Below are 27,818 nucleotides of genomic sequence, written 5' to 3'. Positions count from 1 at the left end.
GGTAGAGCCTGTCTGGAAGCATCCACCAGTGCCCGCCCACCCCACACATGAGCCCAGGGATGCCTGCATCACACAAACTGCTTGCCCAGGGACACGTGCACCCACACCACGGTTGTGGGGCTGCTCATCACTGGGAGCACCAGGAAAGCTCAGTCCCATCCTGCTCCTCCTGCCTTGGCTGCTCCTCATCCGGCCCCAGCGCAGGGACTTGCCTCTCTCCCCCTCTCCCCTTCCCACATCCACTCCCATCTCTATTCCTCCTTATGAAATATGCACAGGGAACAGATGTCGCCTTCTCCCCCAGCACCCCCACCCTCCATCCCTCCCTCCCTCCCAGCCCACCACCTCCATCCACCCTCCAGGACCACATCCAACCTCCACCTCCCTCCTCTCCCGGGGGCTCCAACCTCCTGCACAGCCAATGGCATCCCCTCTCTTGACTTTAATATTTATGAGGGGGGGAGCACCGGAGCGGCCAATGAGGCAGCCGGGGTCGGACCCGGCGTGCGAGGCTGGGGTGTATAAATAGCGATGGGGCACATGCCTCCTTGGGGTGCCCATCTCCATGCACCGCGGCCCTCTCCTGCTCCTGCCCAAGGAGTAGCATGCCTGGGGCCCAAGGCTTCTTGGGGGGCTCTCCCTGACCCCCCAAGTCCATCCCAGGGAGCAGGACCCATTCCCAGCGCACGCAGGGAAACTTTCTGCCTCCTCAATGGACGGATGAGCCAAGTGGTTCCTCCCTCCCTGGATTACCTGGAGCTTCATCCCACAAGAGGAAAGCTGGAGCCTGGGAATGGTCATCGGCTTGGGGGTAAGGCGGCTGTCCTGGAATGGGTTTGTAGTGCTCGGGATGTTGCTGCGAGGTTTGGTGCTGCTGGAATGAGAATGTGGTAGGTGGAGAGGATGGTGAGAGGAGCAGCGTGGTCCACGCGGGAAGATCCATAGGGAAAGGAGCTCAACTTTGGGGTGAGGTTTAATGCACAAACCTGTGGGTGCATCCTTTGCTCTGGGCTTGGTGATGGGATGGGGGATTTCTGACAAGGAGAAAGAGAAGGAAGCTCCATTCTGGTGGCCTGAAAGTGGGTCCCAGACAGACTTTGCATGGCCAGGGATGCTTCAGACGTCGTTACTGGGGTTTTGCTGGAGGCAGGGCTGCTCAGTGCAGGTTTAAAAGAGCTCCTTGTGATAGATGCAGGCAGGAAGGTGGCACTTCACAGGTCCTCTGCAGGAAAGTGATGAAGAGCCGCTCAGAGCACAAGTCACCCATGCAAAGGAAAAGCACTTTGAGGACTGGCCCAAGCCAGTGAAGGAGCAGTGGGATAAGGAGTTTATATGGGGCCGGTACTGAAACTTGTCTCCATGCAAACGCTCTGGTGTCTGCTGCCAACATCCATCAGCAGCCGAGACCCCCGTGCAAGGCTCCTGCCCTCTGTGTTTGCTGCACCCCAAGTTCACTCCCAAGGATCCCAAGACAACGTTGCTGTCCCACAGCCTCTGCCCTCCGCAGACCATGGCAGAGCAGTCCCCATCCCTCTCTGCCCGAGGAAGAGGAGGGTGAAGTGACCCACATGTGCCTGGGTGCTGGTGCCCTAGGAGGGGATGGGCAGTGGGTGTTTGTCTCCTTCCTGCCCTGGGCTGAAGGTTGAGTTTGCAGAGCCAGAGCAGAATGGGCCTCTTGGTTTCCGAGCAGCAGCAATGGGGTAGGAGGGAGGTAGGAGATGAGTGAAGCTGGTGCAAGGGATCTGATGCATCCCATGAGCAGTGGGGGGAGAGTGTTCCCAGAAGCTGCACATGCAAGTGTGATCCTGGATCCCACACACTGACTTCACCAGGCCCAGGAGCTGGAAGTGCAGACCCAGCACGTGTCAACCCGGAGCCAACTTCACACTGCTTGTGCTGGAGCAGCATCCCTGCCCTGCTGGGGTCCCCATCCATGGGCACACTGCTCCTGAGGGCAGAGCGGCTGCAGGATGGGGCTGTGTCAAAGCAGGTCCTGGGTCTGTGGGAAGGGGACTGGAACAGAAGGGAAAAGCCGTGAAAGCCGAAGGGGGATGGAGGAGGTTAAACAAGGTGCAGGAGTCACGGATGCAGTGATGGCTGCAGCAGATGGGGCTGAGTCAGGGACCTGAGACCCATGCTCCCACCTGGGTTTTGGTGCTCAGGTCCTGCTTTGTCATCCCCCGATGGCAGGGGCAGAAGCTGAGCACAGATCTCAGCTGTGCTCTGAGGACAGTGCAGTTTATGGTGAGCCCAAAGCCTCGTGGATCCCGAGCGCAGCGTTTCCATTCAGCTCTGGGCTAAGGGCTTCCTAAACTTCTTGTTTAGGATTTGGGCCTTTTCCTTTAATACTGGAAGTGGTTTGTGTTACAGAAAACCAGTTTCTTTGGTGCAAACTGGATACCACAGTGCAGGGTGAGCTTGTGTGTGTGTGCACACAGAGATGCGCAACGTGGGGCAGATTTACAGGTGAGGGTAAATTCTTGCTCCTAAATGGATGTGGGATTCTCCTGATGGAGTTTCTGACTGGGAACATTTGCATGTATGTGCTGGGGAACGTACGTGTGTATGTGTGGATGTGTACACGTGTGTTGGTTGAAGCGTGCAAAGAAGCAGCCCCGTATGTTTAGGGGTGCTCAGGGGGATGCGCAGTTGTTTCCATGCAGGTTTATGGGGTTCCTCTCTGCAAACACTCTTTTAAAGCGGGATAAGGACCATTTCTCCCCAGTCATCACCTGTCCCTGTCCCTTTAGCTCCCATTCCTCACTCCTATGGCTCATTACAAGCCTGTCAGGCCCAAGAGAGGGAAGGTGTTGTACATCTCTGCCTGGCTGCCTTCCCAGCCACACTGCCAGCGCTTCCCCATAGGAAGTTGGTTCCCCTTCCCCTGCCCATGGACACGATGCGCCTGCAGCAGGACCTGCTTGTCCCAGAGCTGCTCCCAAAGGCATCCGGGGCCCCAGTGCTGGAGCCACGAGGGGGAGGAGAAGGGAGAGGAGAGGCAGCTTTCCCAGCCAGCAGCAGAGCATCCCGGAGGGAGCCGGGAGCCAGCGTCTGTTTGGACACATCAAGCAAAGCAGCTGTGTTGGGTTCCATATGTCGGGGGTGCCAGGCTCCATGACATACGGGCTCATTTAGTATACAATGAGCCCCCCCTTCCTCTCACCCCTGCAGTCTGGTTTTCCCCTTTGCTCATCCACCACCTGGCACCTCTCCGGAGAGGCAGGAGAAGCAGCTCCCACCTTGTCCCAGAGCTGCTCCACCGGCTCCTTTCCACCTTCCATGATCGGGATCCCGGAGCCAGTCCCAGGATGGGGTCCTGCTCCATCTGGGACTGATGCGGAGCAAAGAGCCGGGTTCTCTCCCTGCCTCCCTTGTACTGAGAGCCCTTGTGCTTCTGTTTCCTAGAGCGCGCAGGAGTCCGGCTCTGACACCGACAGCTCCAAAACTGGGTCCTGCCACTGCTGCAAGGGAAGAGCCCGTGATCTCTGAGCATATACAGGGGATATTTCCTTATCTATCTATTTATTGTATATGCCTCCTGCAATCTTTCACCCATTATTTATAGCGGACATTGTCACCCATCCCTTGAGTTTTCCAGGAAAAAGGGAAAAACTCAAAATTCCCTTGTGGAGACTGTGATGAGGATGAAGAGGAGGAGAACAACCAGGAGCTTGCTGTGAGCCAGAGACCTTCTCATTACAGCAGCGCAGCTCTGCTCCAGCATCGTGCTTGGGCCAGCCTGTGCTGCCGCATCCCCAAGCATCCATCCATCCGTCCACCCTTCCTCCACAAAGATGATGCTCAACTCGGACCAGACAGAGCTCGACCTGGCCCCAACACACTCCGAGTCCGAGTCCGTCTTCAGTGACTGCAGTACTGTCCACACAGGCAGCATTGAGGCCGCCGGTGCCGTCGGTCTGTGCGCTCCAGCCCGGATGGAGCCGGGAGACGCAGGGAAGAAGGATCTGCAGCACCTGAGCCGGGAGGAGCGCCGGCGCCGGCGCCGTGCCACAGCCAAGTACCGCACAGCCCATGCCACGCGGGAGCGCATCCGTGTCGAAGCCTTCAACATGGCCTTTGCGGAGCTGCGGAAGCTGCTGCCAACCCTCCCACCGGACAAGAAGCTCTCCAAGATCGAGATCCTGCGCTTGGCCATCTGCTACATCTCCTACCTGAACCATGTGCTGGACGTCTGAGCCGCCCAGCCCGTGTCTGTCCGTCCGTCCACATCTCCTACCTGAACATGTGCTGGGCATCGGAGCCAAGGGCTCAAGTCCGTCTGTCCATCCACGACCTGAACCACACGTCAGGCATCCCCAACGCTGTGCCTGTGTTCATCCATCTGTTCAAATGGACCACATCCCCAGCTGTCTGCTCTACCCCCTCTCTGAACTATGTCCTGTATTTCCTCACCACCAAGCCCAAGTCCGTCTGTCTTTCCATCCTGCTTGAGTCAGGCTGGATGTTTGGTCCATCACCATCTGTCTGGCCTGCTGGATCTGCTGCCTGAAGCCTGGGCTGGCTGTGTCTGCTTCCAACTTCTGTCCGTCCTTCTGCTGCGCATCCCACCCGCACTGCCTACTGGATCCTGAGTCCGTCCGTCTGTCCGCCCCATCTGTTCCCTGACCCACACACACAGGAACCACTGAGCCCGAGCCTGTTTCTGTGGCACCTCCTTAATACAAGCCACCAAGAAAAGGACCTGTGAAACACTGCAGCACCATTAGCCCGGGGGGCTTGTCCGTCTGTCTGTCTGCGCCTTCTGCCACCAACCACCCCACCAGCACAGCCAGTGTGGGCACTTTGCTGCTGTTCTGCCCCTGGGCATCGTGCTGGGCACATGAAGGACCACATCAGGATGATCCGGGACCATCAGACAGCCCCAGGAGCAGAGCAGCTCCCTGGCTTTCCACATCCCTAAAGGATGCACCAAGTGCGGTGCAACCCTGGCAGGACCCGGATGCCGGTGGTGGGTTCCCCTTGGGATGGAGCACAGAGGGATGCTCCGAGGTGCCGGAGCCATTCCAGGCTGGAGCAGCACCTGGGGCTCCCCAAGCCCCTCTGTTGCACATGGGGTCTCCCCAGAGCTCAGCCCTCTGCTCCCCACATCCATGCATCCCAAGCTTTGCTGCCCAGCCCCGTTTTTGCACTAGTGCACAGTGAGTGTGAAGCCCCCATAGTCTGACCCATGGCACCTATAGGCACAACCGCCCCAGGGCACCAGCACTTCATCCCCCCACACTCTTCCTCTGTTTCCCATTCAGTGCTCCTGTGAAAAAGGCCTTGGGGGGGGGGGTCACAAGCATAGGGGACACCAGCACCCACAGGCAAAGAGGCTTCACCCCTGGGTGCCACAGCCCCCCCATTACCACCAGGATGGCCCCGGTGCAGGCTGGGGTAAACTGCACTTTACCTGCGGCTGGCAGGGCCGTGGGGTTGGAGCAGGGAGGAAGCCGCACAGCTCCATCCCCAGCTTCCAGCAGCCGGGATTCATCCCGGTGCCTCCCAGACATGGACCAGCACTTTGGGAACGGGAAGGGAAAACGGAGCCTTTCCTCCAGCAAGGGCAGGCTGGGGCTGGGGAAAGCTCATTGCAGAAGTGAATGCTTTGCCTTGCTTTGATGGGGGCTTGGCTGGTTGAAGAGCTCAGTTTGCCCTGGTAAGATCTGGTGGCTCCATCCCACCGGGTCTCTGCTGCCAGACCCAGCGCCACACCTCATTCCCCCCTCCCCATGCAAGCAGGGAATACTCACTACCTCTGTCTCACAAGGACTCAGCAGTGAATGGGAGATCCCAGAGGGATCAAGCAGCACATCCCAGAGCCGGCTCCCCCATCCCTGCATCGCAAGGCAGCGGCCGAGCAAAGCCAGAGCAGGGCAGCCCCCCCTTCCCCCCCCGCTCCCCAGCCCCGTCTCTGTGCCACGAGGATATTTATTGAATTAATTTATTGATAAATGTTATTATTATTTATTTGCTGCTTCCTGCACTTTGGGAAAGGGAAGTCAGGAAACGGAGCAAGAAAACACAACCGGAATGACGGGGGTGGAAAACCCTCCTCTGTGCTGCTCCCCAGCGCCTGTTGGTCCTGGCTGCTCAGCCTGGGCAAGGGTTTAGTATTTAGGAGCTCACAAGGAAGCTGGGGAGGGGGAAATGAATTAAACTGCAGCAAAAGAGGGATCTTGAACCTGGAGATCGCGGCTTCCCCATTGCTTTCTCTTTAATGCTGGTTTTACCCATCCCTTGCGCTGCTCGGCTCCGGAGGTGATGGATTCCCCATGCAGGAGTCGATGGCTGTGGAAGGAGGTGGTGGGAGGGAGGGCATCACCCAGGGACCAGAATGGATCCTCTTGGTGCTCCAAGACACCCACCAGCAGCAGATCCGGGTTCACTCCACATCTTTGGCTCTCCCTCACTCTGCAGCCACTGCTTGAGCCCAGCTTGGATTCGCTGGGATAAAGGGACCCGGAGCTGCCCAGTCCCTCTGGTGACAGCAGCAGGATGAGGACATCTGCTCCAGCCATCAGCACCCCCAACCCCACCCAATAAATCACCTTCTCCCTTCCGTGTCCCCCTGGGAAATCAGCACCAACGTCACCCATCACTTCCCAGTGTCCCCCAGCCCTCTCCCTGTCCCTCAGCCCATCCCGAGCTGTGCTGGGAAGCAAGTTTGTGGCTCATGTCCTTTGTCTGCATGGATACGGAGCATCCCCAGGGGCAGACTGCAGCTGCTCCACCACTTGCTCCAAATTTCTGCCTCTAATCAATTGGCCTCGGCTCAGCAGAGCTGCCTCAAGGGGAAATAACAAACGGGGAGGGAGAAGGGAAGGATGAAGGGGACTTTGCACCGGGCAATAGCTCCTATGGGGCACAGAAAGGGACCTCAGTGCTCCCAGGTTCCCTTTATGTCCCAGCACAGGGATTTCTCCCCAGTGATCACCCCTTGGGATGCCCCATGTCCCCCCTGCCTGCATCCAGACCCAGCCTCCGCACAGGGATGCTCATGCGGGGCAGCCATCTCCATCCCATCTCCATCCCATCTCCGACCCGTCTCCATCCTCTCTCTGGGAGGTGGGAATGGGATAGGGCAGTGCAAGCTCCACACAGCAGCTCCCAAACGTCCTCAGGGCCCGTTGTTCCCGGCTGCCAGCCCTGGCCTTGACATATGGTCCTCATTGTGCCTCGCACAATGGAAACTCTTCATGCTAATTCAGATGCTGGTTCTGGCCTTGCTGTCATCTCCGACAGATTGGGTCCCTCGCCTGCTCTTTGTGCTTGCGGGCAGGCAGGGAACAGGCAGCTCAGCTTCTCCTCTACCTCCCAGCTCCCACTTCCCAACTCCTTTCCTATTCCCACAGCTATTTCCTTCTCTCTCTCCTTCCCCATACACATCTCCATCTTTCCATCCTCCTCAAGGCCTGTGGAGGACACCAGTCCCGGTGCACAGGTAGGTGGGTGCACAAGGAGCAGTTCACAATGGAAAAACAGAACACATGGAAAACAGAACCATGGAATCCCAGCAAGGTTTGGGTTGGGAGGGACCTTAAAGCTCATCCAGGTCCACGGGCAGGGACCCCTTCCACTAGAGCAGGATGCTCCAACCTGGCCTTGAGCACTGCCAGGGATGGGGCAGCCACAGCTCCTCTGGGCACCCTCTTCCCTGTGCTGGCAGACACATGGGGAGCAGAACAGCTCCACTGTTCCTGCCCTGGGAGCAATGGGATGGGGATGGCCCCTGGCCCTGTCCCACCTCCCTTCCTCCCCCACGTTGGGAAGGGTGAATCCCTTGTTCCTGCTGCCCCAGACTGCCTGTGCCCTGGTCCCGGGGGTGGCAGCAGCAGTGTCCCCAGCCCCTCTGTGAGGCACCAGTGCCATCTGCTGGGTCCCTGTGATCAGAGCTCCCCTTTCCCCCCAGGGCTGGGTACCCCCATCCCCTGCCAGCCAGGCCATGGAGCATCCCTGTGCCCTGCCGTGGGACCCACCCCAAACCCGCTGCGGTTCTCAGACAGGGCTGGGAATGGGACAAGGGATAGAGGCAAACGGCCCCTGTGTGACCTACCCAAAAGCATCCCGTTTCCTGCTCGTTTCATGCTTGACTTAGAGCACAGGAGTCCCGTCCCCCCCCATGCCATGATGCTAATGAGATGCGGGCATCTAGGAGAGAAAGGCAATGTTCCAAAAGGAACAAGGGTCTCAGTTGATAATATCTGATCCCATGCTTCCAGTTGTGGTTGGATGCTGCTGATCCCTCCCAGGGAGGGCAGCCACCCTGATCTCTTCTTTTAGACTCCCAATCCCTGGCATTATCCATCCGGAGCCTCTGCCCTGCTCCTTATGGAGCAGGAAGCCCAGCTCTGCTGCCTCGGGACTGACAAGTGTTGGACCTGTCACTGTTGGTGTGTGGGGTGGTGGAGCAGCTCTGGGCCTTACACAGGGATGTGTATGGTGATGTATGACATGAGGTGTACAAGGGCTCTGGGAGGTCTCCCCTGCTCTGCAGGTCACTGCCAAGCACAAAGCAAGGCAGAGCTGGTCCTGGGGAGTCCTGCACCCCCAGGTGATGGATGGGAAGTGCCCAGCACCCTGTATGCTGCTGATCCCGGGTGCTCCATTGGCTGAGCACCTTAGGGTCTCAGGAGCAGGGTGTGGAGGGAGGCGATGTCACTGTAAATCAAAAGGTGGAACAATGCAGCTCTTCCCAGCTGGCAGGAGGCTCCAGCAACCCCAGCTGGCCAGGAACCAGCTCCCAGGGCCCATTAATCACTCCCGGAGCCTACACAGGAGCGAGGGGACAGCCCAGGGCAGCTGCAGAGGGAAGGGGGAGCAGAGGAACCCAAACTGAGCCACAGCTCCTGCACCCTTAAGGTTACACCTCAGGGCCACTCTGGTGACTTGGCCCATTGAGCCAAGTGGGAAAACAGCGGGATAAGTATCCCAGGGTGAGCTGCGTGAGGCACCACAGAGCAGGGATCACAGCGATGGCTCCTGCACAGGCTCCTCAGGGATAACCAAGACCCTCAGCTAAAACCAGAGGGACCAGCTGGCCAAATCAGGGGTCCCTCTCAAAGTGCCCCAAGCTCTGTCCTGCAGCTTCCAGCTCCAGTCACCCCTTTCCCTCTGACCCCAAACCCAGCCTTGACCACACATTCCTGGCTGCTCCATGGATGATGCTGGGCACCACCTGCCTGGTGCCTTGCTTCCTGTGGCACACATGGGCAGGAAGGTGACCCCGAGGGACCCAAAACACATGGGCTGAGCTGGGTCAGAGCTCAGACAGCACTGGGATGGGATGGGATGGGATGGGATGGGATGGGATGGGATGGGATGGGATGGGATGGGATGGGATGGGATGGGATGGGATGGGATGGGATGGGATGGGATGGGATGGGATGGATCAGCCCCACCGCTCCCTTCCTCCCTCCCCAAACCTCCCTCTCCATTAAGGCAAAACAAGCCATTTAAATCCAGCCAATGGCGAGCCGCGCTCCCCTCCTGGCGCACGCCATTGGCCAGCTCAGGGAGGCGGGCCCGCTCCCTTCCCAGCCTCTCTCATTGATATAAAGCGCCCGGCGCGGCTGTTCCGGGCAGGTGACATGTCCCCGCCGCGGCTCTTGTTCCCCAGTTCCCACGGCCCCATTGAGGGGGGGATGGCTTTGCAGAGCGCTCTTGGGGGAGGGGCTGTGACCCCTGGGGGGTCAGATGTCATTGGGGGTCCCCCCCTCATCAGTAGCTGCTCCAAAGACCTCAGAGCCCCCACTTCTTTCTTCCCCCCCAGTAAAGGACCCCCATTTGTGGGGGAGGCACGGCTCTGTCCCGCCCCCCCCCCGGCTGCTCTCCGCCCTGGGGGGGGGGGGGGGGGGTCTGCAGTGGGTGCTGTCCCCTGTCCCCCCTCCAGCGTGTCCCGTGTCCCTGAGGGGGAGGTAAGACCGGGATGTACCGGATGCTCCCACCCAGCCCGGTGCGGTTGGGGGGGGGTCAGGGCTGGATCCCGGCGCCGGGAAAATCCCACGTGCCGGGACCTAATCCCGGACCGGACTCGTGGGGACGGAGCCAGAGCCGGGTCATGGAGGGGGGGGACGGACACCCGAGGCCACGGGCTTGTCCTGCCCTCCCCCCCCCCCCCCCCCCCAAAGCTCGGCCTGGTACGGCCCCAGGGGCTCTCACCCCTCGGGGGCACCTTTCCCAGGGTGAAGGCTCCTCCTTCCTGGCCTGGCCCCACCCGTGCTCAGGGGGGGTCATTTGGGGGGGGGAACCCCGGACACGAGTGGGGGGACCCGAATCTCGTGGGGCTTCACTCTTAGCCCCCCCCCCCCTCACCCCACAACCAACGGGGACCCCCGAGGCACCCCCGTCTGCACCATCCCCACCCGCGGGTGCGGGTCCGGGGGGGGCACATCCCCATGAGCAGGTACTGAGGGTGGGGCAAGGCGGGGTTGGGGGGGGGGGGTGGATGTGTGTGTGTGCCCCCCCCCCCCGCAGACAATGGCCCTGGAGCGCGGAGCGGAGACAATGGGCGGGCGCGGGGGGAGCGGCCGGGAACAGCGGCGCGGGCGGGGGCTGCGGGGAGCGGCGGAGCGGGGCTGGGGGGGGCGCTCCGATGGGAGTCGGGGTTTCCTCCTCCTCTTCCTCCTCCTCCTCCTCCTCCTCCTCCTCCTCCTCCTCCTCCTCCTCCATCGCCGCAGCAGCAGCAGCAGCCCCGGGATTTCGGTGCCGGGGGGGGCGGGACGCGCACAAAGGTGCGGCGGAGATGGTGAGTGCGGGGGGGAACCGTGGGGATGGGGGGGGGGAGAGGAACCGGGGAGCGGAGCGAGCCCCGTGGGGAGCAGGACCGGGCTGGGCTGGGCGAGCCCCGCAGGATGGGCCTGGGAAGCCGGGGACTTTCCTGGGCCGGCGGCCAGAGGGGAGCGGCTGCGTGGTGCGGAGGATGGGGGGCTCCCCATAACCCCCCCGTTCCCAGCCGGGGGTGGGGGGCGCTGGGGGGGTCGGCCCCGCTCCCAGGGTGCCGCTCGCTGCCTCTTCCCAGCGCTCCGCTGGGCTCTGGGAGCCTCCCGGTGGATGCCGCAGCGAGGCCGGGTTCTCCCGGCTGGATGCAGCCTGGCACCGGTGGCGATCCCGTTCTGCCATTGGAATGCTTACATTGGAGTCCACCGGCCTCGGCTGCGGGCGAGCACCCAGCGGCCTCCAAGCCCTTTGTGCCCGGCATGGGTGTAAGCGCTGGGCTTCCTCCCTGCCAGCAATGAGGAGGATGGAGGTGGGCATCTATAGGGCACCCACCCACCACCTACCCTGCACCGGGGCTGGGTGGCTGCTCGGAGGGAGGGGAAAGCACGAAAGCCGGCGATGCTCCTGCCAGATCCATGGCATCCATAACAGGGTCTGTCCCTGCCGGAATGCTCACCTGCAAGAGACCCGGCCGGATCCTGATCCGGTTTATCTTGGTCCCATCCTGGCACCTTGCCCTGAGCCAACAGGGAGTTCCCTCCCCTCCATACTGGGCGCAGACATCGGCCCTGCTGCTCTGTCTGGGGTGAGAGGCTTTATTTCCTTAGGAGAGGGCGGAGAGGCTGTTTTCCCCCTCCAGGCCTTGGTATAATAATAACCAAGGCAGAGGTTAAAAAGAAAAGAGAAGAATTAAATATTATCTCCATGGAGCCTCTGGGAACGGCTGTTGCTTAATCACAGCAATTCGGGATTGTGCTGGGACCAAGCTGGGCTCCGAGGCAGCCTGAGTCAGATGTGATCTCTGCACAGGGCTTCTCCTCTGTATTTACACTCTCTTTGTGCTTAGGGGGGAGCTCAGGATGAGACCTGATTTAATTAGCAGCCGATTTCATTGGAGCCGGTGATGGCTCCTCATTGGGTGCTGGGTCCCTTTGGGCAGCCCCATCCTGGGGGCACAGCCCAGTGGATGGGCACAGGGCTGGGATCATCGCTTGCCGACCCCCTGCTCCTTCAGCTCCCTTCACCAGCTCACAGACAATGGGGCTGGAGGGAGCTGGGGGGAAGCAAGGAGCCCATCTCCCTGGTGTCAGGCCGGGTTTGAGTCAGCCCCAGGTCTTTGGTCCGACTTTGGTTCTGTTGTCTGAGGCCTGGCAGATGCTTTATGGCTTTATTGTCCAGGTGGGATGCTTGGGAAGGGGCCTTGGGGAACAGCACCGGTCTTGGCTGCCCTTCCCTGGCTGCTCCAGGGCTCAGATCCATGGGCATCACCAAAGCTGGACCCCACGCCAGGGGTTCTTGACTTCCAAAGGTGTTTCCCACCTTGGCCTTAGCCTGGCCCAGCCTCGAGCCCCACGGTCAGTGGGTGAATGTGGTCGCCTCACTCCTTGCCTGGACCCAGATGGATCCTGTCTCCACGCTGCTTTTCCAGGCCCCGAGAGGCAGATGATACTGTCAGCCCAGAGCAGCCCCACAGGATTTAGTAGGGTTAAGGATTAGGCACCCGGAGCTGATGGAGCAGATCCAGAACTGACCTAAAAGCACTCTGCAAGTGTCCCTTTGAGGGAGGAACTGACCTTTTAGGGTGTCACTGGGGACAGAGCTTCCAACGATGCTCTTGGAGAACACGCTGAAACCAAAGCAACAGCCTGGACCACGAGGATGGATCCCTGCCCCTCCTGGGCCTGCCCCATCCAAGCATCCTGCAGCACCACTTGGATGCTCGTGAGCAGCAGAGAAGCAGCCTGGGAGCCTGGGCTTTGCATTCTCCAGTGCTCCATGGTGACCATAGGTTTGTGCCAGCATCCAGCATCCCAGAGGTGCCACCGGAGTGGCTGGGGCAAAGGAGGACAGGGAGATGTCATTTTGGGTGACCTGGCAGCTCCAGCATCTCACCATGGGACTCACCATCACGGAGCCATACCACCGCCTTTCCCAGCACCAGGATGCATGAGGGCAAAGCTGCTGCTCATCCCAGGGAGCCCTGAGTGCTCCCAGTGAGCCTGGGATGAGGCAGATGGAGGATGTGGATGTGGGCTGGGAACCAAGCCCTGGGATGGGAGAGATGGAGCAGGGAGTGATGGAGCAGGTAATGGGGAGCTCAGCTGCCTGCAGGACCCCCGTTAGCATCCCATGTTTTGCAATGCAAATTCCGTTTTCTCTTTGCACCAAGCCCTGTTCTCATGCAAATCCCATGGTTTTGTCCATGGTTTTCCTCCCTCTGGTTCTAGATCTCGGTGCAATCATTTTTACCTGTGTGGAAGCATCTAATGCATCCCCACTCCAACCTCTATCCCTTCCGGACATGCAGTGGGATTGAAATGCTGGGCTTTGTCCTGCAGTGGGAATTCCCTGCTGGAGGAACTAGGCGTTCCTGTGGATATTGTAACAATCCCGAGTGATCCTAATGAAAGCTGACAGTTTGGAAGGGATATTAAACCTTCTGCATCCAAGCTGACCCTGAGCAATTGGAGAGCAGAATGAGACCCCATGGGGGAGCTGCATTAAAGCCACTTGGGCTTCCCACAGGCCTTTCCTGCATCCCTCCCATGCTCCCGGTTGTGTCAACGGACCAAAGAGCTGGAAGTTTGTGGATTCCTTACAGTGGTGGCATCTGCAGGGCTGGGGTTGAACTGGGGCAGCTGCTTTTCCAGCCCTGGGAAGGAACGGAGCAGCCTCTGGATTGAGGGATGTGCTGTGAGCTCCCTGGGAAGGCTCCTATTGTGTGGAGGCAGCAAGGCGTGCGTGTGTAGCCAAGCAAGCAAATGTGGCACTCGGCAGAGCCCTGTGCTGGGGCTGGGAGCTGCTTCCCATTCCCAGGCTGCTTTTGGTGGTATTCCCACCATGGGCATCGCTGCTGAGGGGTCCCCAGGCCGTGGTGTCCATGGGGTGGGACAGGAGAGGCCAGGCAGGGCTAGGGCTCCTATTGGGTTTCCTGCCTGTGCATCTGCTGCTTGTGGCTTGCCTCAGTGTCTGCAGCCCTGTCATGGGCAGAGCCCTCCTGGGCTTACTGGGAGGAGAAACAGGGCTGGAATCCAGGACCCCAGGCTCCTCCTGGCTCGCTCCGTGACTCAGTTTCCCCATCGCCGTGATGCTCATTGGGTTTAGCAGGCAAATGCCCGTTCCAATGATTCCCGGTAGTGGGAAGCTGTAGATGGATGGAATAACGAAGCTTTCCCATCTCGAACCACTTGGATCTGGTTTCCTTGGAGCATTTGAATGCCAAAGCATTTGAGGTTCACAGACTCAAAGGCAGGAGGGACGGTGGCAGCAGCCTTTCGGACCGCCCTGAAGCCCCAGCTCTGCTTTGAACCCTGTGATGTGCTCCAGCATCATCCCAAGAAGCCATCCAGTCTGGACTTGAAGGTGTCAGGAGATGGCAAATCCCCTCCTCCCCCAGGCTTTGCTGGGCTGGTTCATCACCTCCCTGGTAGAAAGGTGAGGTTTCCTCCTCCTTTGCATGTGTCTGGCTCTGGCTCCCAGCCCTCGGCGCTCGCTAAGGCAAAGCTGCTGCTCCTCCTGGAGACAAGGATCCATTCCCAGCCTCTCCACCTCCACCCGGTGCTGCTCAACCGGCTCTTCCCTGCTCTGCTGGGCAGAGCATCAACAACCAAATCCCTTTCTTCTCCATCGGAGCAACTGAGTTGGTCCAGAGGCCATGGGAGCAGAGGCCAAGGAGCTCCCGGCTCCAGAGACCTGTGGAATGGGTGCTGGATTCACAGATTAACCCTGCAGATCTCCTGGCTTGGAGGTTATTCCCTCTGCCGGCCTTTGCTGGTTTGGTCCCAGTCCTCACCAGTTGGATCCCGGGTGAGATGTGGAGATACCCCTTGGTTCATCCATGGATCGTGCTGGAGCCACTGCTCTGCCTTGGGAAAGGGCCCCAGAGCCTCTGCTCATGACCTGTGCTGTCACCAGCTTGGGACCCAGGGCCTGGGCTCACTGCAGCCCTCCCATGGCTCATTGCTTGCTCCCCACAGAGCAATGGCCATTGGGACATGGCTTGCTCCAGTCTGGATGGATTAACCCCAGTCTGGCTTTGCCTTTGTGAGCTGGACCGCCCCAGGGTCCCCACGCCACCAGTGCAGCCATGGGGACCCCTGACTTGGGGGTGGACCTGAAGTGTGGCCACAGCATTGTGGTGCCTGAGGAGCATGAAATCCATGGGGTTTTGCCTTGAATGATGGAGATGAGTTGGAAAACCCCATCCTGGTTTTGGCTGATGCATCAGCTGCACCTCTTTGTGGTGCCCAGCTCTGGCTGGAGGTGCCAGAGCAGTGCTTGGGCTGGCTCCGGACACCTCGTATCGCATGGCAGGAGGGTGCTGGTGGTGCCATGCACCGCAGAGGTGATGCCAGGGCAGGGTTTGGGTTTGTGGTGGTGTCTGGGGGGTGGGTTTCAAACCCACCCTCATTTTCTTCCCCTTCCCAAGTGCTCATGGGGGGTTAGGATGAATGTGCCACTGGAAATGGGGGGGGTGACCTGCAGGACAAGGACCTTGGCTCGTGCTGTGCCTCTCCCCTAAACACGCTCCGTGGTCCGGATCCCTGAGGATGCGATATCAGCAGCATCCGTGCGCCGCAGGGACACCAGGATCCTCATTTCCTCCTCTCTTCCTTCCCCAGCTCCACTGCAGACCCCCAGCACGAGCCCCCATCCCGTGACCCCCCCTCCATGCGCAGCCCCCATCCCGCTGGATGCCGGCCCCAGCGGAGGCTCAGGATGCTCCAAGTGCCTCGGTGACCGCGGGGACAGCACCTGCAGCCGCAGCGCCGGTGAGTGCCAGCGCCAGCCCCATCCTGGTGCCTGAGCCCCATCCTGATCCCTCATGGGCCAGGCTGGGATGAGCCTGCCCCAGCCCCCAGTGCTGATGAGGCCCCGGCATTGTTCCCAGCAGAAACTCAATCCCTGCCTGAAAACAAAGGCCAGAAGGGGGGGGGGGGGGGGGGGCTGGCAGGACATTGGGGGGGTCCTTTCTCTCCCAGCCCCATCCCCCATGGAAGCTGGGAATGCCGGGACAAGCTCCAGACCCTGTTGCCATCTCCTAGACAACCAGTGTGTGGGGGGGGTGGGTTGTTGCCATAGTGATGAACGTGTGAGCATCCAGTATCTGGGACAAAAGGACCCCCCCACACTTTTTTGCCTCCCTGACCCCATCTCCCCCCTCCTTGAGACTTTGGAAAAGAGGCCAAAAGACGTTTGGCTTTTATTTGGTCAAAATGGCATTGCCGTGGTTACCCGGCACGGGTCCACCCCCAAGCACAGCACAACGAGCCTGGGGCTTGGGCAATGCCCAATGCCTGCATCACCCTTAGGGGGGATCAGGCAGGACCCCTCTGATAGGGTCCAGCAACCCCCAGCATGAGTCAGGCAGCACCATGATCCCGGTGGCTCCCATCAGTGTCCAGGTCCCTTTCCCAGTGGGATCACAGCCCCAGCTCCAAACCCAAGGCAGGGCTGTGAGCAGCACCCAAACCCAGTGGTGGAGCTGGGCTGGGACCCCAGGAGAGCACTAAGGCAGATCCTGCATTTGCCAAGCCCAGCAGAGGATGGCACAGGTGGGTATTGGAGACCTTATTGCAGCCTTTCCATACCTAAAGGGGCTGCAGGAAACCTGGAGATGGGCTTTGGGCAAGGGATGGAGGGACAGGACAAGGGGAATGGCTTTAACCTGCCCGAGGGGAGATGGAGGTGGGATCTTAGGGAGAAGCTCTTCCCTGTGAGGGTGCTGAGGAACTGGAATGAGTTGAAGGGAGAAGGTTTGGATGCCCCATCCCTGGCAGTGTTCAAGGCCAGGCTGGAGCACCCTGCTCTAGTGGAAGGGGTCCCTTTAGATGAGCTTTAAGGTCCCTTCCAACCCAAACCAGCCTGGAAGTCTAGGATCATGTGTGTATGTGTTTATATACTTGTGTGTCTACAAAAGGCTGCAGTGGGAGTTTGGGGCTGGCTCACAACCATGTGGTAGCCATGAGTAAGTGCTCAGGGTGATGCTATCAGCCCCGAGACAGCCTTGTGATGCTGAACCAGCCTCTGGATGCAGCTGGGCTGGTCCAGGCCAGCGCTGCCATCCCCAGATCCCCCCCCCAGTGTCTCCCAGAGCGATCCCATAGCCGGAGCTGGTGGGGAGTGATGCTCAGCACACACCAGGGCTCCCAAGCTGATCTCCTGGGTGTGAGATCCCAGCTCCACACTGGGAAACATGTCCAGGCAGAGCCCTGCACTGCGAGATGGGCCTGAAACGTTGCCTGCACCCAATTATTCATTCCTGTTTCTGTTTCTTCTTGGGCCCCCACCCTCAGCACCCTTTTGGCAGTTAAATCCTGGTTGTGGTAGTAATGGAAGTGTAAATCACCCAAAGCAGAAGCTCATGGGCGCTGTGGTTATGAAAGGGGAAGGAGCTGCCCCAAACTCAGCTTGGGTAGGGGAGAAAACAGAAAGGGCCCCAAAAGGCCCCAGATTCCTTTTCCCTGCTCATGTCCCATCCGTGTTTGCCACCAGGGCTGGAGCTGCGGTGGTGCAGGGATAATGGTGGTGGTGGTGTAGGTATAACTCAGGTGGTGGTGCAGGGATAACGGTGGTGGTGGTACAGGGATAATACTGGTGGTGGTGCAGGGATAACTCAGGTGGTGCAGGGATAACTCAGGTGGTGCAGGGATAACGGTCATGGTGGTGCAGGGATAACACAGGTGGTGGTGCAGGGATAACAGTGGTGGTGGTGCAGGGATAACAGTGGTGGTGGTGCAGGGGTAACTCAGGTGGTGGTGCAGGGATAACACTGGTGCTGGTTCAGAGATAACGCTGTGGTGGTGAGGGGATGCTCACCAGCATCCAGAGGGATTGCTGGATGCTTCCCTGCCGCTGCTGAGCCTTCCCACCCCTCTGCAGGCGGACGAGCTGTTTTCTCCTGAGACGAGCCCACCCCACTGATCAAAATAGAGTCCTTCAAGGTGACGGTCGACTTCTTGAAGGTGCCCCTGGGCCTGAAGAAGCCCCCTCTGAAGGAGGCCCTGGCCGCTGTGCCGAGGCCGGGCAGACCCAAGCCCCTCAGCGTGGAGCGGCACAAGCCCCGGCGCTCCGACACCATGGACAATGAGTCGCAATACTCGGGGTATTCCTACAAGTCCGGGCATTCCCGCAGCTCCCGCAAGCACAGGTGAGGGGTTGCTGTGTGCCCATGGCCTCAGTGGGAGCTCTCACCCCAGTGCACCCAATGCATTCCTCTCTTTCCCCTTGCAGGGACCGGCGGGACCGGCATCGCTCCAAAAGCCGGGATGGGAGCCGGGGGGACAAGTCGGTGACCATCCAAGCACCAGGAGAGCCCCTGCTGGACAATGAGTCCACACGGGGGGATGAGAGGGTGAGATGGGTACGGGGAGCAGCAGGGTTGGCATCGGGCTCTGCCATGGGGATGCTGCCGCGATCCCGGTGCTCCGGTCGAGCCGGTTGGGCTGGCCCTGCGCCGGCGGCGAGGGCGGGTGGGCAGCACTGGTGCAGATGAAAGGGGACCGGCTCTCGCGGCACCCTGGGGTGGGCATGGGGTGCCCAGGGTGGAAAAACACCCTCGGGACCCAATCCCTAGGGATCCACTCCCTAGGGATTAACTGAATCCTCACTCGGCACCTGCAGGTGATGCCGGCTAAGGTGGCAGCAGGATCCCACCAGGGAGCAGGTTGATGCTGAGGAGGCTCCGTGCTGCATCCCTCCAGCCCAGCCCCGTGATCCTATGGGGGTCCCTTGTTCCCCTGCTCTGGGTACCGGGATCCTCCGGCCAGTCCTTGCCTTTAATCCTCTCCCAGCCACCTACACAGGCGGCTCCAGCTCTTTTCATCTTCCCCCACCAAGGAGCCGGTGCTGGCAGAGGCCGGGATGCCAGTGGCTGAGCATGAGGATGGGCTGGGCTTTGGACTGGGCTTTGGACTGGTCCTCCCAGGCCTCCCACTGTTCCCATGGCTCCAGAAAGCCCCAGGCTGTGCCTTTAGTTTGCTCTTTGGCATGGAATTGCCGTCTTTCCCACGGAAATCCAGAGGGGGGACATAGGATGCGAGAAACCCCCAAGTTTCAGGGATGCCAAAGAGCTGTAAGGCAAACATGGAAGTGAACGGGTCATTTCTGCACCCTCTGGCTGCAGGAGGGAAGGGGATTTTGGGAGCAGGGATGATCCCTCTGTGCTCTGCTGCTGGATCACCATTGCCTGTGTCCTGCCCTGTGCAGGAGGAGGAGCAGCGGTGAGGGTGTGTTGGGACAGCAGCCGGGCATGTTCCTTCTGGCCCTGCTAATGAGGGGGTTTGCCTGGAACCGGGATGCTTCCTACTCCCAAAGCTGCCGGAGAGGTGCAGAGCGGCACGGAGCTGCCGACGGGGCTTTCCCAAAGCCCTGCATCCCCCTGACTCCAGGCTGAGCTTTCCACCTCAATGGGGGTGATGGCACCAGGCAGTGCACCGGGCTTGGAGGTTTGGTGGATGGGGGGGGTTCGGCATCGCCGGCAGCCTCCCTGGTGATGGGGAGGCACAAATCCATCCCCATTGTAACCCGTGCCCCCTCCTTAGGATGACAACTGGGGCGAGACCACCACCGTGGTGACGGGGACGTCGGAGCACAGCATCTCGCACGACGACATCACCCGCATCACCAAGGACATGGAGGACAGTGCCCATCTGGACTGCTCCCGGCACTTGGGTGTCTCGCTGGCTGGGGCGCTGGCCCTCCTCGCCTTCCTCACCCCCCTTGCCTTCATGCTCCTGCCTCAGCTGCTGTGGCGAGAGGAGCTGGAGCCCTGCGGCACCCCCTGCGAGGGGCTCTTCATCTCCGTGGCCTTCAAACTCCTCATCCTCCTGCTGGGCAGCTGGGCCCTGTTCTTCCGCCGCCCCAAAGCCTTCTTCCCCCGCGTCTTCGTCTTCCGAGCGCTGCTCATGGTGCTCGTCTTCCTCCTCGTCGTCTCCTACTGGCTCTTCTATGGTGTGCGCATCCTGGACTCGCGGGACCGCAACTACCAGGGGGTGGTTCAGTTTGCGGTCTCGCTGGTGGATGCTCTGCTCTTCGTGCACTACTTGGCTGTGGTGCTGCTGGAGCTGCGGCAGCTCCAGCCCCAGTTCACCCTCAAGGCCGTGCGCTCTGCCGACGGCGCCAGCCGCTTCTACAACGTTGGGCACCTCAGGTATGGGGTCCCCTGTCTGTGGGTGCATCACTGCCTGTGCCTTACTGGGGTGTGCGTCTGCATGGGGCTGTGTCCATGCAGTGGCTGTGCCGACCCCATCCTCATCCTGCCCCTGGCACGGTGCTCACCAGCTCTCTGTGTCCCTGCAGCATCCAGCGAGCGGCCGTGTGGATCCTGGAGAACTATTACCATGACTTCCCAGTGTACAACCCTGCCCTGCTCAACCTGCCGAAGTCCGTCCTGTCCAAGAAGATGTCCGGGTTTAAGGTCTATTCCCTCGGCGAGGGTGAGCTCCCCTTCCCTGGGCTTCTCCTCTTGTTTCCTCCCCTCATTCCCTTCCCCATCCCTGTGTTTTCCTCTCCTCTTGGCTCTGGGGAGTTCCCATAGCACAGCCGCTCTCCAACCTCCTCCCCATCACGGAATGGTTTGGGTTGGATGGGACCTTAAAGCTCATCCAGCTCCATGGGCACCTTCCCCTAGAGCAGGATGCTCTGAGCCCCATTGAGCACCACCAGCGATGGGGCAGCCACAGTTCCCTGTGCCAGCATCTCGGCACCCTCACCAGGGGAAACCTCATCCTTTTCCCTGCAGAAAACAGCACCAACAACTCCACGGGGCAGTCTCGTGCCGTCATCGCGGCAGCCGCTCGGCGCCGGGACAACAGCCACAACGAGTACTACTATGAGGAGGCAGAGCACGAGCGCAGGGTGCGCAAGCGCCGAGCCAGGTACACCCCATCACTGCGAGTCCTGTGGGGCACCCGTGCCAGGACCCCCATGAGGACCTGGGCTGTGCTGGCAAGTGGGAGGAAGGGGTCACCCCCGAGGTGAAGCATCCCTGCTCTTTGGGGAAGAGCATCCCAATGTGTTGTGTGGCACAACCAGGTCATCCCCAAAGCAGTTTTGGGGTGGAAAGTGGCTTCTTGCCCTGCATAGGTGGGCAAATGGCTCCGGTTCCCCAGCCCCAATGGTCTCTGTATCCAAACCAAACCCTAATGGCTTCCTCCCCACAGGCTGGTGGTGGCAGTGGAAGAAGCCTTCACCCACATCAAGAGGCTGCAGGAGGAGGACCAGAAGAACCCCCGGGAGATCATGGACCCGCGGGAGGCAGCTCAGGCCATCTTCGCCTCCATGGCCCGGGCCATGCAGAAGTACCTGCGTACCACCAAGCAGCAGCCCTACCACACCATGGAGAGCATCCTGCAGCACCTCGAGTTCTGCATCACCCATGACATGACGCCCAAGGTGTGTGGGATCATGGGGTCATAAACCAGGTTGGGAAAGACCTTAAAGATCAAGTCCAACTGTTAGAACATGAGTTTGGAGGTGAGGTGGGATGGGCCCATGGGTTTTCCAAAGGGATTGGTCCAGAGAGTGAGCACTTGGGTGCGGGTTTGTTCCCCACTACAAGGAGGGAGGACAAGGAGCTGGGGGACAGAGCCAGCAAAGCAGGTGCAATCCCAAGGAGCAGGGTGCACTAATGGGAACCAGTCGCACAGGGATGTGTTTCCTGCAGGACCTGCTGGGCAGCTTGGGCCCTGCTGAGCAGAACCCAAACAGGAGGGTGATGCTCACGTGTCCTTTCCCTCCTCCAAGGCATTCCTGGAGCGGTACCTGACGGCTGGGCCCACCATTCAGTACCACAAGGACCGCTGGTTGGCCAAGCAGTGGACGCTGGTCAGCGAGGAGCCGGTGACCAACGGCCTGAAGGATGGGGTGGTCTTTGTGCTGAAGCGCCAGGACTTCAGCCTCGTGGTGAGCACCAAGAAGATCCCTTTCTTCAAGCTCTCCGAGGAGTTCGTGGACCCCAAGTCACACAAGTTCGTCATGAGGCTGCAGTCAGAGACCTCGGTGTGAGCTGGAGAGGGATGGAGAGGGGCCGGGGGGAGAGCATCTCCCTCCCCATCCATCTCATCCTCACCATCCCCACTGCGGCTCAGGGAGGCCACGGCTCAAGGGCAGAACTACAGGAAGCAGCACCCATTGCCTGGCTCCATCACCTGTGAGCGCTCGCCCTCGGCTTGGCCATTGGGGTGGGCTGAGCCCCTTCCTCCTCCTCCTCCTCACTGAAACCCAGGTCCTTGTAGCATCCCCCCCCTAAAGGTGCAACAGGCACAGCCAGGTTGGAGCCGGTGTTGCGGTGCCGTAACCCAAGGGCTAACTCTGTTCATCACCAGCGTCTTCAAGCACATCAGGTCCCAAGGACCTTCGGCTCTGGCCTGTTTTCTACCTGGCTTTGGCCTTAAACCATTGCCCAGCATCTGGGGCTGGTTTTTAATCCTAGAGGTTATTCTGGGCACTGTTTTGTGGACACCTCCGTGATCCATGGCTGCTGTGGAAGCCCCTGGCATCCAGGACACCATTCCCTGCCTCTGGCAACGTCCTCTCTGCTGATGGTTTCCACACTCAACAAAAGCAAGTGCAAAGCTGGTTTATAGGAGAAGCAGAAGAGGGTTTCCAAGTGGTTTCCCTGCTTCCGAGGTGATCCATGGCCCTGGTCCCAGCAGCATCTCCATGGGGCTTCCTCGTGCTGGATGTGGGTTGCAAGCAGAGCAGCTGAGAACGTGTCTTGGGGTCCAATCCTGGAGCTGGAGCCAGCGGTGGGAATGAAACACACGGTTCCTGGTGGGAATGATGAGTGTCTGTGGCTCAATGAGGTCCTTAGCATCCCATGGTGAGGGGTGGCCCATGGTGGTCCCACAAGCAGCCTCGCCATGGGGACGCACAAGCTTTTGCCTTCCCTCGGTTGTGTTAAGGTCACAAATACCTCATGGGTTTAGGTTCATTTTGGTTTCATTTCTCTTTTTCCCTATGGATCCCAGAGCCTCAGGAAGGAGGGCCCAGGGGGGAGGTTGTGGCTGGGCAGGAGGGGGTTGGTTTGGTCACGGTTGGATTCGGTTTGGGGTTAGTTTGTCCTAAAGCACTCAGAAGGTGTGAAGCCAGGGGAGGGCAGTGATGGGTCATGGTCCCGATGCCACCTTGGATGGGCTGGGGCTTTCCCAGCGGGTACCAGGAGCAGAGTGAAGATGCTGGAGGGCTCCAAACACATCCGCGGCTTGGGACCAGCTCCTGCTGCCAGGAAATCCCCATTGTTCAGGTGTTTCCAACCCCCTTCATGCTCCAGCCTCTTGAGGCCGAAGGTTTGAGCCCCCGGCAGGGAGCCCGTTTTGGGGTGTTTCAGTGCAAAGAGATGACTTTGGTGAGCGCGGGTGGGTCGGCCGGGGGAGAGGGGGGGGTTTCACTTGGGATTTTCCGCAGAAACCCTTGATTTTGGTTCATTTTGGGTTTTGTTCCGGGGGGTTTTGTTGCGTTTGGCCGCGCCGAGCCCTTGTGCATGCGTGTAGAAAGTTGTAAAGTGTAAAATTGGGGGGGTTTGTTAATATATAAAGAGCTTGGTTTTGCAGTTTGCGGTGGCTCGAAGCCGCGCGGCCGGAGTAGGAGGTTCGGTTGGTTTCTGGTTTTCATAGAACTAAAATTGTACAAATTTTTTTATATATATATAAAAAATAAACCTTTTTGGACTTTTTTTTATGACGATGATGATGGTGCTGGTGATTTTCTCCTCCACACCAATGCTTTGGGGGGAAGAAGCAGGTTTAGGTCCCTGCTCAAGAGATGCTCTGAGAGAGAACCTCATCCTGCCCTCGGTGCAGGACAAGGGTTGGGGGGGGCATGGATTTCAGGTCTATGGGGCCAGGGTTTAGGGGGTTGAGGGATGAAGGATTTGGAGCTTAAGGAGGGCAAGGATTTGGGGCCCCTGCAGCACTGATTCACCCGGCCCCAGTGTTGGTGTTTCCTTTGCCTTTTGCACCTTTGGGTGTCACCACCACCTGTGCTCTGCTCCAAGCCATGGGGAAAAGGTGCCAATGGGGCTGGATGGGGGGTGGCTTCCTCCCCAGCAGGGAAAACCATGGGGTTCTGGGGTGAAATCTGTCTTTATTGGCTCATCTGTGCCAGGCTCAGGCACCCCAAGCCCCACATCCCACACAGGTCCCCATTCCCACCAGGATTTGGGCATCCCTCAGGTTAGGGCCATGGGGGCACATGATGCTTGGAGCATCTTCCCATCTCAGCCCCCACACTGCTCCTCTGGGTGGCCTCGGGCTCCCTGGGAATGTCTGGAAGCCACTGGGAACACTCAATCAGCCCTGGGCTCCGAGCAATGGGGACCACTGGTAGGTATGGGGTCCGACCATGGGGTATCGGGCTGGAGAGAAGCAAAATGAGATGCTGGGGGGGGGGGGGGGGGGGGCAGTGTTCCCCCACCCCAGCACTGGGCTCGGTGCATTGGGTGCAGTACCTGGGGGTCCTGCTCGCTGAAGGTGGTTTCAGTGCACTCCAGGGCTCGGGGTTCCTCTGGCTCAGGGTCCTGCAAGAGGCTCTGTTTGAGGAGCTGAGCATCCTCATCCCTGGGTGCTGGGTGCTCCTCCTGTGTGCTGGGTGGGGAACCCAAGGCCCAGGCTGGGGTTTAACTGAGCCCTGCAGGGCTCCCGGCTCACCTGGGCAGCAGCGGCTCTGGGGGTGCTGGTGGCATCCAGGGCTCCCAGGTCTGCAAGGCAAGGAGCTGGGATGCGGCTCACGGTGCTGAGCCCACACCAAGGAGGGAGGAAGGCTCAGGGTGAGCACATCTCACCTGAGGAGTCGTTGATGGAGGTGGCTCTGTCCCGGGTCCCTGCAGCCAGGGCAGACGTAGGGGTTACAAGGGCTTTACAAAGGCTTTACAAGGGCTTTACAAGGGCTTTACAAGGGCATCGCAAACCCCTCCTGAGATGGGAGCTTTGGGGTTTGCAGGAGGACTGAACTTTGTGTTAGAGCAAAGGGCAGAGCTGGCCCCACAGGTGCAAAACGGGGCAGGAAAGGGTTAAAACCTGGGCTTTTAAAGCCAAACTGAGCAAGGTAAGCCCCACCGTGGGGCTGAGGGGTGTCCCCCCTGCTCCAGCACCCAGAGCACACCCTGCACCAGGACCTGGGACTCTCACTGCTCTGAGGATGTGGGTTGGGAGGTGGCTGTTACCTCTTCCTGCCAACCCAATGTGCTGCTGAGCAAAAGGGGGGCAGCTGCGACCCGATGGGGCCCTCACCTTCCCCCTTGGTCCATCGGTAGGTGAAGAAGAGCACGAGCAGAGCAACCACCACAAAGATGGCAGGGGACCAGTACTTGATGGGGAGAGCTGGTGCTTTTCCTATGGGAAGAGATAGGGGATGTGGCCAGGCCAGAGGGATACGACCAAAGCTCTCTGGGGGATGCAGGACATTCCCTTTGCCTTCCTCCATGGGACTCACGTGTTTTGTTGCCTGCAGCATCTCTCTGTGGCAGCAGGGTGGTGGTGATGGGCTCCAGGCTCCAAGGAGGGCTTGGGGAGGCTGTTGGCCACGTTGTCAGCTCACCCGTATCCCCAGTGGTTGTGTTGGGGTCTGTGAGCAGCTCCAGGCCATCCTCACCGTGGTCTGCGTCCTTTTTGAGGGTGAGAGCTGGGAATGAGGGGCATCAATTGATGTCAATGCCTCCCCACACCAAACCTGCCCCTATGGAGTGGGAATGGGGCTGCAGAGCTGCTGGTTGCATCACCATGGTCCCACAGCAGGAGCTCAGCCTGCACTACAGCACCACGGCTTAGGGACAAAGGGATGCCAATAGATCCATGGTGAGATGTGGACAAGCAAGGGGCCGGGTGGTCAAGGAGCATCCCTGCCCCTTGGCCAGCAAAGAGCTGGGCAGAGGGAGCCCAGGGTGGGGATTTGGGGCCCAAATCAACGCTGGGAGAGCCCAGAAAACCCCAGTTCAACCCCTGCACATGAGCCAGACCCAGCCAAGCCATAAAGTCACAGCCTGAGCCTTTCCCCCCCATTCAATGTCCAGGGCAGCATCCAGCCCTGCTGCAAAGGGTCTCCTGAGCAGGCCCTGTGGTATCACACTCACTGCCTTCATATCGCCCCTTCCTCCTCCTCTTCCTCCTCTCACAGCCCCCCAGAACCCCACTCACCAGCTCCGGAGCAGAGCACTGCCAGACAGAGCCAGCCCATCCCCACGCCTCTGGGCTCCATCCTGCCCTTCCACTGCTCCCTCTTGCAATGCCTTCCTTCCCCTTTCTGCCCCACCAACGGTTTCCTGTGAGCTCAAAGGTGCTGGCACTGAAATAGGGTGATTAATGGCCAGAAACCATCCCAGGGAGGGGGAGGTATTTTTGGGCTATGACCAGCACAAGGGATAGATCCTATGATACAGGCAAAGCAGGAGGTGATGCTCCGGTGATGCTCCATCACTGCCCCGGCTCCCTTTGGAGCGGTCCACGGTGCCATCACCGCTGGTTTGAGCCTTGTCCAAGGCCAATGCACGGGTCCAATGCATGATCCATGGGGTGTGTTTGAACCCATCAGCATGGATGGGAGAAACTCAAACACCTATTGTGAAAACATAGAGAGCAAAGAAATCACAGCCAAAAATGGCCAGTTTCACCCCAAATCGCACACAGACAGAAAGTGAGCTCGGATGTGTCTGGTATTTGTATTCCTGGAGCTCCCCTGAGCCAGGCACTTCCAAGACATCTCCAGTTCCATCCTTGAATAATTTACTATCCACACAGACAAGACAAAGAGCAGAGGGAAGCGGCACAGGAAGAGGCTTCCCATTGTCTGGCAGCACCGGGAAATTGGTGCCAATGGGGGAGCGTGGCTCCATTGCTGGCTCTGGGGGGGGATTTGGGGAGCAGGGATGTGGGATGCCCCATGCCCTGCTCACTGAGCATCCCCTGCTTTGGTGAATCCCAGCTCTGGGTGATGCCTGCAGACGCTGCTGCAGGACATGCATCCCAGTGGGATGCAGCCGGTATTGCATCCCTGCATCTCTTGGGAAGCTGCTCTCGTCCTAAAGCTTCCATACAAATACTTCACCCGAGAATTAAACCTCATCTTCAAGCACATCAAAGGAGTGGATTGGAACAGCATCAGCCACGTTCCTTGTCCTGTTTGTCCCCAGGCTGCATCATCTCCTGCCTATGGACCATGACAGCATCTCAGGGACCACGAACCGCTTGCTGCTGGCATAAAGTGATGCTGAGCACGGTGCTGGGGGCTGTGAGGTCTGCAAGGTCCCAGCAGGAGCAGGAGCACTGCAGAAGCAGCCAGAACTGGAAAGGCAGCTCCTGGATGTACTGGGTGAATGTAGGCGAGTTCCCATCTGCAGCTTCCACCACCAAGTGTTATCCTTGCTTCCTCTCTGGTCAGCAATGAAGTGAAGCAGCCAAAGTATTTGCCATGATAAGAAGTACAGGGCAAAGAAACAGGAAGAAAAGGATGCTGAGAGGCTCCTCGGCTCTTCCCAGCCTCCATCGGAAGGCTCCAAACTGCGAGGTGCTGAGGGCGAACCCCAGGAATCATAGAATCACACAACCTTGGAATGGTTTGGGTTGGAAGGGACCTTAAAGCTCATCTAAAGCCATGGGCAGGGACCCCTTCCACTGGAGCAGGATGCTCCAAGCCCCTGTGTCCAACCTGGCCTTCAACACTGCAGCCACAGCATCTCCCTCCAACCCATCCCAGTGTCCCATCACCCTCACAGGGAAGAGCTTCTGCTAAGAGCTCATCTCCATCTCCCCTCGGGCAGGTTAAAGCCATTCCCTTTGGGAGCATCTTTGTGGCCCATCAGGAGCATCAGCTCATGTCCTGCACTGGGAGCACTGGACTTGCAGCCACAGCTCTGGATCATGGGGGGACCCTCTTGCTCCCTGCAA

At 59.4% G+C, this 27,818-nt stretch overlaps 3 protein-coding genes across 4 annotated transcripts; 2 read left to right on the top strand and 1 right to left on the bottom strand.

The window, feature by feature from the left end:
- The first annotated feature begins 3,794 nt into the window (after positions 1 to 3,794).
- On the top strand, positions 3,795 to 4,196 carry NHLH1 (nescient helix-loop-helix 1). The gene has a single exon (XM_005141044.1). The coding sequence runs from the start codon at positions 3,795 to 3,797 to the stop codon at positions 4,194 to 4,196; it is 402 nt and encodes a 133-aa protein (XP_005141101.1).
- Positions 4,197 to 10,658: 6,462 nt separating this feature from the next.
- On the top strand, positions 10,659 to 23,626 carry VANGL2 (VANGL planar cell polarity protein 2). Of its 2 annotated transcripts, XM_034073447.1 has the most exons (9): positions 10,659 to 10,747; positions 15,561 to 15,710; positions 17,821 to 18,088; positions 18,172 to 18,292; positions 19,482 to 20,089; positions 20,239 to 20,375; positions 20,681 to 20,816; positions 21,102 to 21,333; positions 21,685 to 23,626. In XM_034073447.1, the coding sequence occupies exons 3-9, from the start codon at positions 18,018 to 18,020 to the stop codon at positions 21,943 to 21,945; spliced, it is 1,566 nt and encodes a 521-aa protein (XP_033929338.1). In that variant the 5' UTR covers positions 10,659 to 10,747; positions 15,561 to 15,710; positions 17,821 to 18,017; the 3' UTR covers positions 21,946 to 23,626. The 2 variants fall into 2 exon arrangements, with proteins under 2 accessions (XP_033929338.1, XP_005141099.1); XM_005141042.3 differs by lacking the exon at positions 10,659 to 10,747 and having other exon boundaries at positions 15,445 to 15,710.
- Positions 23,627 to 24,035: 409 nt separating this feature from the next.
- Positions 24,036 to 27,531, bottom strand: LOC115947557 (vegetative cell wall protein gp1-like). The gene is made up of 6 exons (XM_034073454.1): positions 25,372 to 27,531; positions 25,170 to 25,271; positions 24,722 to 24,760; positions 24,588 to 24,637; positions 24,389 to 24,457; positions 24,036 to 24,295 (listed from the first exon to the last, which is right to left on the bottom strand). The coding sequence occupies exons 1-6, from the start codon at positions 25,390 to 25,392 to the stop codon at positions 24,115 to 24,117; spliced, it is 462 nt and encodes a 153-aa protein (XP_033929345.1). The 5' UTR covers positions 25,393 to 27,531; the 3' UTR covers positions 24,036 to 24,114.
- Positions 27,532 to 27,818: the final 287 nt, after the last annotated feature.

Source organism: Melopsittacus undulatus, assembly GCF_012275295.1.
Source record: "Melopsittacus undulatus isolate bMelUnd1 chromosome 20 unlocalized genomic scaffold, bMelUnd1.mat.Z SUPER_20_unloc_1, whole genome shotgun sequence".
NCBI classification, from domain to species: Eukaryota; Metazoa; Chordata; class Aves; order Psittaciformes; family Psittaculidae; genus Melopsittacus; species Melopsittacus undulatus.
The sequence above is the reverse complement of the archived record's forward strand: the minus strand, read 5'-3'. Positions and strand labels throughout refer to the sequence as shown.